General features: G+C 42.2%; 1 protein-coding gene across 4 annotated transcripts in view; it reads left to right on the top strand.

Annotated features, from left to right (window-relative positions):
- Positions 1-10,317, top strand: part of MOCS1 (molybdenum cofactor synthesis 1) — a 29,990-nt gene extending 19,673 nt beyond the window's left edge. For 3 of the 4 annotated variants that reach the window (XM_038132388.1, XM_038132389.1, XM_038132390.1), the window contains exons 8-11: positions 82-192; positions 1,000-1,120; positions 2,393-2,440; positions 6,390-10,317. In XM_038132388.1, the coding sequence (XP_037988316.1) occupies positions 82-192; positions 1,000-1,120; positions 2,393-2,440; positions 6,390-7,258 (1,149 nt within the window). In that variant the 3' untranslated portion in view covers positions 7,259-10,317. Of the gene's footprint in view, positions 1-81; positions 193-999; positions 1,121-2,392; positions 2,456-6,389 lie in introns of all 4 variants that reach the window. The other variant, XM_038132391.1, reaches the window with a different exon arrangement.
- Positions 10,318-12,284: the final 1,967 nt, after the last annotated feature.

Raw genomic sequence — 12,284 nt, 5'->3', positions numbered from 1 at the left:
TTAGGCAAGTGGAGCTATAAAAGCTAGGAGTCTGTATTTGACTCTTTTTTTTTTTTTTTTTTCTCCTCTGCATTTCTTTAGAGTTACAAGGTGCCACATTTCCAGGGACAAATCAGCTTTATCACATCCATGTCAGAGCACTTCTGTGGATCCTGCAATCGGCTGAGGATAACAGCAGATGGGAACCTAAAGGTTGGTAGTGAAGCAGGATTCTTTTTGATTTCATGCAGTGAAAATAGTGTTGAAATTTTTGCCCTAAAAGTAGCTGGGATGTAAAGATACATAAGTATTACCAGCTAGCTCCTGTTTATTTATCCTGTATGAATTCTTGTTCCATCTTGTTAGGCTGTTAGGGAGATATTACATCACCTTTTTTTTGGTTTCTCTGTTTTGCTAACATAGTTAACTTCAGTTGTAAAACATGGTTGCAAGGCCAGTAAATATAAACATTTATTCTAATCTTTGATTCAAAATCATCTTAAACATGTGACAAGCAGATGATTTCTCATTAAAAAAGGGTCCAAGCAGCTGTGAGGGCTTGGCTTTTGCATTCCACAAGGATCCTGTCTTGTTTCCCAAACAACTTGTAGCTCTTCTCCTTCAAGAGCAGCCTGTACATTTGCTCAATGACTGTAGAACAAGGAGGGATAACCATTTCCTGCCACGTTGAAACTGGCAGTTTCTGGGGGAAAATTAAAAGTTTTCAATTTAAAATTGGCACTTATGCATTGTCACCTGATACTGACAACAGCTGTGCTGCTGCCTAACATCAGATGACTGAGGCAACCTGAAGGTCCAATGAGCTTAGGCTGCATAAACATCCCAGGCTGTCTGCGTGTACATGAGGAGAGATAAAGAAAACAATCTCCAGAAATGTTTCCTTCAATAGGGTAGGGCTCTTCAAGGCTCTTCACTCTGAGGTTAGTACAAAATACTTGTAAAAGTAATTATTTTATTCTTTCTCATTTCTCCTCCTCTGCTTCCCTGGGTTGGCTGCAGGTGTGCCTTTTTGGGAATTCAGAAGTGTCCTTGAGGGATCACCTACGGTCGGGTGCTTCAGAGGAGGAGTTGATTAAAATTATTGGAGCAGCAGTGGGCAGAAAAAAGAAACAGCATGCTGGTATGTTTGTTGTACTTTGTTGAGAAATAACAGCAGTGATAAGGAAAACAATGTCTTCGTACTTGTAACCTTCCATGAGAGTTAGAATCCAAACTGTCTGAAAGACTTTTGGACTGACTTCTGCTCTCAAATAGGTGGGAATACCACTGCTCATGGCAACAACAACAAAGTGTAAAGCTAAGTAGTTCTACAGAATCCTTTTTTTTTTAAATTAGTTTACTGTAAAAGAAGGACTAAATTGAGCTGTCAGTCCAAGTACTGCATTAACATGTTTCTAGAAGTGACAAATCTCTTTGTCACCATGCAGGACACTGTGGGTACTCATCTAGTGCTCTGCGTAAGGTCGTGACACAAGGTCCATGATGATGCAGTCACAGTCTCAGGCTGCATTTGTCTTTTCTGAATTTATATTGATATAAACATTAACATCTGAACCCGAATTTTTGTAATCTGGCTCCAGCTGGGAATGCTGACCTCTTGTACATGAACTGGTTTTATAATCATGGATTAGTCCCCTGTACACTAAAAATATGCTTTGGCCCTTTTGTTTTCTTGCAGATTCTGACAGATTAATAATAGTAGTTTTTTCCTTTTTCTCCTAATGTGTGAAACAAATTTAAAGGTAGCTTTTAATAAGTGTAGACTAACTTGCAAAGGACATTGATCTGACCCAGATAAAATAGTGCCTTATAAACCTAATGGAAGGTGGGGAGGGATTGGTTCCTTTATTTGTAAACCCTTTATTTATGAATTCTGGTTTGAGAAAGGAGGGAGTGGATGGGGAAGAGTCTATTAAAGTAATTTTGCCATCATCAGCATTTACCTGACATTATCTTCTCCCAGTTTGTGTTAATCACATTATTGTCCCTGGGGCTTTCTGTGATTGAACTTCTTTGAACTGGAACACTTATTAACAGCTTATCTATAAAACTAGAACAGTCAAATGCCATTGTTAGAGACAAGATAGTCTCACATAGATTGAATTCTGTAGTAGGTAGGCTGTAATTCACATTATGGCAAGATTTCTTGGAAAGGGTTCTGCAGCGTGTTAGACCCACAGCAGCTGGATGCCTGGAGAATTAGGCAGCTAATAGTTTTAAATTATACCACGCTGGATTCCTCTTCCTCCAGGTCCCTTGGTCTTCACTGAGCTTTGTTTTACATAGTATGCAGGTTGCACTCTGAAGAGCAGAAAACTAAACATCTAAACCAGATGCATGACTTAAAGCCTAAAAAGCTGGGATTTTTATGTGTTCCTTATTTTATTTCTAGGCATGTTTAACATTTCCCGGATGAAAAACCGGCCAATGGTCCTGATTGGTGGGTGACAAATCAGTACGTAAAAAACAGTGATTTTGTTCGGTTTCTGTCTTTGGGGGAACAGAGTAGATTTGGCTTCTAAGTCAAGCTTGTGGTTCTGCCCTAGGTTTAGGCAAAGAAATGGGCTTCTTAATTAGCCATTTATAGTTAACATGCTGAAGTGGAGGAGGAGGAAAGGTTTAGTGTCCCTACCGAGCCTTACCTAGTTTTCCAATTGACAGCCCTGGTTTTGTCTGCTCTAATTAAGACACTTCATTACATTTTTCCAAAAGGATAATCAACCTTCCTGCCATTTTCTTTTGTACTCAAGTAAAACTGTATAGTTACTTATAAGACAGTTTGAGGTGAGTTTTGACTGTATTGCCATATAAATACAAAGGATGCAGAATGGAGTTTATCCATGGATTAAGAAATTCAGCTTTGTTTAAAACATACAGAGAGCCATCAAGCTGACAGAAATGCAAGTGTTCCTACCTCACTACTACTTCAGAATCTGACGTGGGGCTTCATTCTTTTAAAATTGCCTCTTATTGCTGCAAAGTCTCAGAACATAATCATGAAAGACCTGCGAACCAAGAGCCTTTCCTTTCCTTCTAGTGTCTATTGAAGCTGCTTGCTAACTCTCCCTTCTGCCCAAAGCTCTGTTCATGAGTGATGTAGCACTGCTGTGGTTCTCTTACTGATTTTTATCTCCTTCAGTGTGATTTTACCTCTTCCATGCCTATGTTTTTCTATTCTGTAAGATAGCTGTCTTTCAAATAACCTTAAGATATGGTTGCAAGAATTGGCTTTGTGAGGTTAATTGCAAGATGTTTCATTGTTCCTTATCAACAAGGTGTGGGGAAAAGAAAAACAAACAGGGGTGAAAGACATGAACATTATGTTTCAAATCAAACTCTCATCCTCCCACTGACGTTTTGGAGAAGGTTAGCTGCTGAGCACCTTAAAACACAGACTTTAAAACGGGTACTCCTGGGGAGGGGAACATGCATTAATTTGCAGGTCTTTGAAACAGGTGATATTATAAAAACAACTACTCTATTTTTAAGCTCCCAGGGTTTGTACTTATGTTGCCCTTATTAGGGAATAGGATCCATGGAGGTCTTTAACATAGGTCTTCATAGGGAATGTTTTTCACTTGGTGCCTCACTTTAAAGAGCTGTAATTTTCCATGTTGGCTGGTGCAAGATTGTGCCTTTGTTTCCTTGTATTTGGCCACTGCTGCATTGTGTTCTAGAAAAAGGGTAAGGAGGACACTTTGTTTAAAGTGTGTATTGGCTTGCTGCATGAGGAAAAAATTTGTTGTTTTTTTTTTTTTTAGATGAAAAATACTATATTAAACTCTTGACAGCTCACTGGGACCTACATAATTTTTCAAGTTCTATTTGAAAGAATTCCCACACTCCAAAGTTAGCATTCATAGCAATGTTTGGATGTCTACAGATCAGAGCAATCCAACTTCCTTTTGAAAAGTGCTTTAACATTGTCTTACATGCAGTGAAAGAGGCAGCCTGTCCAGGTCCTCCTCCTTCAGCTCTTCCACCTCCCTTTGAGACTGACTGCTGGCAGTCACTGCATCAGTGGAGAGACTGGAGATGAGGGGAGAGTATCCCACTGTGACCCATGGGGAATCATTAGGAGATTTCCTAATTGTGTTTTGAATTAGTTACAAACTTCAAATAATGCTGGCGTGCAAGCAGTCAGTGGGGGGGTGTGTGTATGGAATTAATTTAATGAAATTTAATGAATGCTCTGGAAATTACTAATTGGTTTTGCTAGACACAGTGAGCCAAACCTGGCGTCTTCTCTGCACTGCTGTTGTCTAATCCTTTGCTATACGGTTTGTATCTTATTTCCCTTAATCAAAATATTCCTTTCAGCAGGTTCTTCTTCTCCTGGGTTCACTTCAGTTATGGGAATTTCCTCATTAATTTAAGTATCTGCTGCCTTCTTTTCTCCCCCTGAGATCGTGCTAGTTGGAAGCTGACACAATTAAACTTGAGGTGCAGTAATAGAATATAAGGAGGTGGAATTTATCAGATGGTTTCAGTATATGGTGCAGAAAAAAACCATTACTTTTTTTTTTTCTTTTTGGTAGGTATATGAGCAATTTGGTTGCAAATAGAGATGACTAGATATAGAACTTCAAGAAGTGTAGGTTGCTCAGAAAAGCAAAGATGCTTTGCACTCATTACTGTCTCTTGCAGTGTGTTTACTTCCCACTTTACTTGAGCAAACTTTTCTCCCTTCTCCCACCCATGTGTGTTTACCCTGTGGAAGGAAGTACTTGTCTGCCTTTGCAGTCTGGCTTCTCCTGAAAACAAGACACTTTCACAGAGGTTTAGCCTCAGCATTAAAGCTTATCAAGGAGTCCAGAAGAACAGAGTGCTTTGAGTTCCTGGATTTTAAAAGGAATATTCAGATTAGACCTCACTATGGAAAGAGAGAGCAAGAGAAGAGGAATGAGAAAATAATTTTCTGTTTTTTTAAAAGCAGAGAAATGTTGCACTCAGTACGTTTATGTCCATTTAATCCCATTCCTCTGAGGTAAACACATGCCTTCAGACTTGCAGGAATCTTATTTATAGGCCATCAACTGTAGATGTAAAAAGGCCTTTGCCTGAATTTAGGTTATTGCAGTGATTATAATCATGAAATCTGTGGTTGATTTAAGCTTCAGGAATGGTACTTTCAGACCAATGTTTGGAGAGTACTCTGGATGAAAATGATGCTAAATGCATCAGTCTTGTTTTAGCAGAGGCTGGGACTAACAAGGAAGAGTTTGGTGGGTTTGTTTTTAAAAAAATATGGAGGAGCACAATTAGACCTTTGTCCACACTGTGTCTATTACTGTCATGTGGGCAGTCCCTGGGCAGCAGAGGTAGCTCAGCAATGTACAGAGGGGCAGGAAGCTGCTTTGATGCACCTGTGGATAGGCTGAAAAGGGAGTCCTTGAATATCAGAGCTACCAAAGGAGGTTATTGAGCACAGCCTAATGCCAAATTTCTTCAGAAAAAGAGAAACATGCTTATCAGTGGTGCTGTTAAACCAGGGCTTAGCCACTTACCTCTATACTACTTTCTTTACTTTTATTCACTTTTATGTGAAAGGGACTCCTTCAGAAGGTCTTCACCCTTGGCATTTAGCCCAGTGCAGATGCCAAAACCAAAGAATTAAATGGCAAAAAGGGGCAGGAGGGCTTACTACCTCTCTGCCAGCTGGGAGCTCTGCCAGCTCAACTTGGAACATGCTTCTGAGTAGATTTAAAATCTGCCTGTCAGTGAGGGGACTGTGGTTTTTCCAGTGCTTAAACTTCAGCTGTCATTAACATGTTAAGAGCTGGCAATAATATGAGAAGTTCCCATCACCCTCTGAGATTGTAGACAGTGCAGTTGCAGTGCCTCTGGTCCCTGCTGTCCTCAAGTGCTGGCATGACCCTTCCCTGCAGAAGGAGATGAAAGGAGGAAGTGCAGCTCCCTGTGCTGGGACGGAGGTGTTTGGAAAGGCAGAGCTGAGAATCTGAGTGTAAGAATTTCCTATTAACCCTGCCAAGGCCTTTGAAAGAAGGCTGGTGCTGGGATGGTCCCAAATGGATGCTGAGATGCTGTGATTCACTTTTTTCAGAACTGATGTTTCTATAAGCTTTCTTGGTTGCTGTTTCTCAAAAGGTGTTGATACTTTTAGAAAGTTGGTTGTTTCTTTTTGTCAGGGACCTTGAAATAAGTCTGAGTCTTGTCATTTTTAATAGCAAGCCAGGAAATGCAGCAAACTGATGAGACTGAAGGAAAGGAGCTAGAGGAAAAAAGTGGATGTTCACAGGCTTATTGAGGTTTTTGCAACACAGGAAGTCCCAAGCAGTTCTCTGACAAGGTTCTCAGCTGCTACAGGCAGTTTAGCTTTCAAGTTAGTAAGATGTTCTTCTCATCTTACTTTTTGTTTTTTTCCCCAGAGCCTGCATTGATGTCATTCCCACTGTGCCAACATGCCCTACAGAATGCCCCAAATTCAAAACAGTGGGGCCACACATTTAGCCATTGGCTGACTTTGAGAGCAAGTTTACCCAAACAAAATAGAAAAGCATCAATGAAAAATAAATTTACAGGACAAATTTTCCTACCAGGATCTCACCCAGAGAAACAGTGGCACATAGCAACCAGAATTCTACAAACCCAGCTCCGAGGCTACTGTGTCTTCCAGAAGGACCCAAGCTCCACCTTTGATACAAAGTGCCTTGATGCTTCTATTGGCCAAGTTCCTGTGGACTGTCAATCCAAAGAGGCATTTTCAGGATCTGAATTCCATACCAGGGATTCAGGATCTTGTACCAGGGTACCTCATGCCTCTGACAAGTTGACTCACACGGATGAGGAAGGACGGGCCACAATGGTTGATGTTGGAGGGAAGCCAGATTCCAAAAGAAGTGCTGTTGCTGCTGCCGTGGTCCTCCTGGGTGAGAAGGCCTTCGGGATGGTGAAGCAAAACCAGGTGAAGAAAGGGGATGTGTTGGCAGTAGCCCAAATTGCAGGAATTCAGGGAGCCAAGCTGACCAGCCAGTTGATCCCATTGTGTCACAACATCCCTCTGCACCACGTTGAGGTGTCTCTGAGTCTGGATGAGGCCAGGCATGCAGTGGTGATTCACAGCTCCTGTCACACCTGGGGGAGGACAGGTGTGGAGATGGAGGCTCTCACAGCTGCCAGCCTGGCTGCACTGACCGTGTACGACATGTGCAAAGCAGTCACTCATGACATCGTCATCCAAGAGCTGAAGTTGATTAGTAAGACAGGCGGGCAGAGGGGAGACTTCTCAAGGGTCTAGTTAATATTCAGATACCCCCAACCCTCCAAGTGACCACTGTTTCTGTTAAGCCTCTTACAGAAGTCCTTCTACTCAGCTGGTGGGCTTGGAGACGTCAGCAGATGTGTACATTACAGCAACCCCATGCCTCCAGCATTGCCTTACTCTGCCAGCTCAATTGAACCACTTATCCCTGTTGAAAACCACATGTATTTTCTAGAGGACAGACTTCTCCACTCTGCCAGTACCTCCATTTCAGTGTCCTCATGATGAGATTGAGAAAAGATTCCTGCCTGCTTATACCACAGAGCTTTTTGGTTTGTTTTTTTTTTTTTTCCCTTTGTGCTGTGAAATACACCTGCTGTCATCACACCATGCAACTGTGAGCTCTGGAAATTAGGCCACTGCTGCAAATGCTGTTATGTGGCAAGTATTTTTAAGTCAAGGATTACAATTTCAGAATTGTGTTTGTCTGTCTTTCCCCTGATCTTCTTCATTGAATTTAGAGGGTGACAGTGAGAAGAACACAGCTGGGGAACTTCACCATAGAAATTATAAACATGGAGCAGTCAGAGTCAAGGGGCAGCTCCCATCCTTTTGCAGTGCTACTGCTTCCCTTCACAGAATCAAAGAATCCCAGAATGGATGGTTAAGGTTGGAAAGGACAACAGTGGGTCACCTGGTTCAACCTCCCTGCTTAGGCACCCAGAGCACATGGCACAGTGTTGTGTCCAGACTGGAATATCTCCCTTGAGGGAGCCTCCATAACTTTTCTCAGCAGTCTGTTTCAGTGCTGCGTCACCTGCAGAGTAAAAAAGTTCAGGCAGAACTTCATGTGCATCAGTTTCTGTCCATTGCCTCTTGTCCTATTGCTCAGCACCACCAACAAGAGCCTGGCTCCATAATCTTGGCATCTCCCCCTTAGACACTGATATACATTGAGACGTCAGTCATCTCCTCTGGATGCTGAACAGGCCCAGCTCCTTCAGCCTTTCCTCATAACAGACACATGCAAGTGGGAAATACCCACATAATCAGTTTCAAAAGAAAAAAAAAAAGGCAGCTGTTCAGTTTTCTGCCTTGTGGTCTGTAAAACTTGATGTAGAAAGGTGATTTCTGGGTTTGGAAGAATTATTTTTCTGATCTGAAAGATATATTTTCCAATGTTAGAAGCATGTTCCAGCATTTTGACCTTAGCACTGAAATACATGGATGCCTTGTTTGCATGCTTAAGGGATTAATTTTGCCATGCACAGAAGTAAGTATTAAGCTCTCCCTGACTTCAGAAGGAGATGTTGCACCAAGCCCTAGAAGACTCCAAATTTTTAATGCTATTGTGCAGCTCCTAGTAACCAGCAACCTGTGTAGTTCTGACAGCTAAAAAAGACTTTAATACTAGTGGCCCCTTGGAAAATGAAGGTAGTTACTATTGCCTCTGCCAGAGTGTTTTCCTGCACGTCTCTCTAATTTGCTTTTCATGAAGTCTTCTGGCCTTGGAGCACTGAAGTGTCCCCATAAATGTAGCAGTGGCCACAGTCATGTAGCATTGATAATTAACTGTCCTAGAGAAGAAATTACTCAACATTCTTGTTAGTATTAATGGCTGCTTTTCAAATGTTAATTTAAGTGCTCTAAACAGGGTGTTAGTGGTTGCTTATGGCTAATGTGAAGCTGCACATTATTCAGGGTGCTCCCTCCATACACACAGGGTTAAAGACAACTCTAGTAAGGTCAACAACACTACCAAAAATCATCTTAAGCTTAAGAGGTTAAAGTACTGTGAGCACACCACACTGCCCTGCACATCCTGCTCATGTAAAGTAAGCACAGATCTCAGATAAGGAGGCAGTAGGTTTTGCTAGAGATCCTTCACAAATCTCATACATCAGCTACAACAAAAGGCACTCTTTCAATTGCAGGTGAATTGATTTGATTCTTGTTTGTTGTCATTGTGAGATAAGGTGCAGAGAGCGACAGACATAACAGCTGTAGCTGAAAGGGAGAGAAATCTGTAAAGCTTGGTGCCCAAAATCCATAAGCATTTGTACATTAATCATGTTGTTTAGGAATGGTATTCCCCAATTTAGTGTTCCGTTTTCTCTCACTCCTCCCTCCCTGTGGTGGGCTGGAGAGGAGAATTTGGTGGCACGGTAGGTAAAGATCATGGGTTCAGATAAGAACAATTTACTGGAAGCAGCAATGGAATAAGAAAATGAGCAGTAACACCTGCAATAGTAGAGAGAACAGGCACTACATGACCACACCCTTACTGGAAGGGACCCCTTCCCTGGTCCCCATAATAAGCCCCCATGCTGTTAGCCATACTCTCTGGCCAGAACCAGGACAATCTGCATGCATTGTTACAGTTTTGACTCCTGTCATTCCCAGGAGTGTAGCCAGCACTGCCATACTGACAGTCCCACCCAATCCTGCACATACAAGAGATTGCGTTCATCTGTGGAACTGCTGTGCCCATAGCACAAAAGTTTCCTTAGCTCAGCTTGGAAACAAAGTGCCAGGAAAAGGAAGCACACATGTAACCTGCTAAGTCTACTGACTGATACAAGCACTTACCTCCCATCACCACACACAACACACACTGCCCTCCTGCCCTGCCCCAGGCTCTAGCTAATTTTGAAAATGAAAAAGAAACTCGATGTACTCAGCAGCAATAAAACAATGCTTTGGGCATATGATTCAAGTTTGCTGTCATGCTGTAAAGCTCACACAAAGAGGACTCAGGGCCGTATGGAGCACACGCGTATCCACCACGCACATCTCGCTACTTACGCACATTTCACTACTTCCTTGGTTTGAGAGTGGCTGAAGTGCAGGGCAAACTGACTTTGGTGCCATTTTATGCTCATGTTACATTATCAAGTCTTTAAACTATGCACATTTACAGGTAATGAACCAAACATGAATCAACATTTTGTGAGAGAAATGGGTTGAGAGCACTCTCTGTTTCTGTGGTGCTGGGTGGGCCATGGTGTAATATACCTTGATGATGTTGATGACTACTTTTTGGAGGCTTGCTTTTTTTGTCCACTATATTTTTAATAAATACTAGTTGCAATGGAGTGTGGTTTGCATTACTTTGAATATCCTTTTATTTATCTTTCTGTGTTTTAACCCAAAAGCTTCTATGAATAGTTACCTTGGGACAAGCAACAAGACAGGCTTTGCAAGTTGCATGATTAGTCAGCAATTAGCAAGGAATCAGTCATAATAACGTATTACTATAAAAAACCTATTCTCTTCCTGTTGTTGAGAGAAACTCATTTTAATCTGGCTGTTCTTAGACTGTGTAATCCTATGGGTTTAACATAATTTATCATATCTTGTCATTATTCCAGCTTCTCCTACATGCCTGTTCTGAGCCAGTGGCTGGATATAACATCACTGATTTTTGTTGCAGAACTGGGGCCTTCAGAGTTCTTCCTCCTAGTCTGAGTGACCACAACTGAAACCAAGGTTCAGAGAAGTACCTGTATAAAAGTCCACCCCTTCTGTATCACAAATAAGCCTTAAGAGAAATTAATTCCCCCTTCTCATCCATCTGAACTTCCAGGAAAGCTCTCATGTCTCCTGCTACCCAAGAAGGTACTTTAGAGGTCTTTTCCAACCTAAATGATTTTAAGATTGCAAATGCTGTCAATGCTAAAGTAACCACATCATTTTTCTAGGAGCAGAAACAGAGTAAAGCACCAAGCCCACCACCTCCTTCTCTTGAAGGGTGCCATAAGAGTTCAAGTTACACTTTTGTGCATGTCAAACACAGCTCAAAATACAAATACTGCAGATCATGGCGACCCTCACAATGCACATACAGTAGAGCTTTTGCCTGCTGGAAACTCAACTGTCCCAGCTCATGGCCCAATTGTGTGTTACAGTCTGTTCACTGCTAATCCAGGCTGAATCCTTTGGGGCATCTCAGCCTGGCTTTCCTTCATGCCCACATCCTGACATTAGTTACTCCACCCTCCACACTGTCCTATTAAAAACTGGATGCAGCATATAAGGAGAAGCTGGCAGAAGCTGGTCATTAAGAATTCTTGAAGAGATTAAATCTATGTCAAAAGAGCAGTACTTTCAGGAAGGAGAACGGGCCATGCGGGGAAGACAGCTTGAAATACCTCAAGGGAGTGACTTATTTTTTTCTGAATGGGAACTGCTCAAAACCAGATTCTAAAAGCAACAACAGCTGAACAACAAAAAGAGCAATTAATTTTGTTAGTCATTTTCAGCCCCTGCAGTGATTCCCTGTAAATTCCCTGTTGCTCAGCTTTACATGGTATTTGACTGAACAGAATCTGGCCCTTGGTCCTGCCCCTTCCTTGGCGCTTTGCTGGTTCTCATCTCCTCTGGCTGCCTCAGCAGAGTCAGGCAGGCTTGGAACAGCTGAAAAACGGATGGTGCATCTTGTGTGCGTTGGCTAAGACAGAGCTGCTAATTAGTTAAATGGAAACACAGTTAGTTCACCTCCCTCCACGCACCAGAGCCTCGCTCCAAGAGAAGGTCAGCATTTCAGGGAATCTAAAATCAGTTGGAGGAATTGCTGGTTGCTGTGGGGCTGACCAGCTTTTCAGGTTTTTGAGATATCAGGTAAAAGCCTCAACTTAGGTCTCAAAACCGGTGGATGTGTGAAGCTCTGCAAAGTCATGATGATGGCAGGCAACACCTTGACATGCCAGAAAGGTGACCAGACACCATGGTGCCAGAAAGGCACAGGATGAAGAGCTGAATCCTTTGTCACAGGCTGTACCTGAAGGGCTGTGGGTGAACTCAGTGCAATCTGTTATAAGAGCAGATTCTCACTTTGGGTAACAGCAAGCTTAAACAATGAGTGGCTAAGACACAAATCCAGCTGTCTCTACCTTCCCCTGTCCTTCCATGCTCCCTGCCAGTGCCGTGTTTATAAAGCTTCCAGTTAGCATCTCTTATCTATGTACTTACCCTGTTTGCTCCTTTGGAGAGTAAAGGGTACCCAAAATAGTAGCAGTAAAGTACAACTGAGTGCAAGTTCACAGGAAGGGATGGGATGGAT

The sequence above is a fragment of the Motacilla alba genome, chromosome 3 (genome assembly GCF_015832195.1).
Source record: "Motacilla alba alba isolate MOTALB_02 chromosome 3, Motacilla_alba_V1.0_pri, whole genome shotgun sequence".
Classification (NCBI taxonomy): Eukaryota; Metazoa; Chordata; class Aves; order Passeriformes; family Motacillidae; genus Motacilla; species Motacilla alba.
Note: the sequence above shows the minus strand (reverse complement) of the source record. Positions and strands in the feature narration are given on the sequence as shown.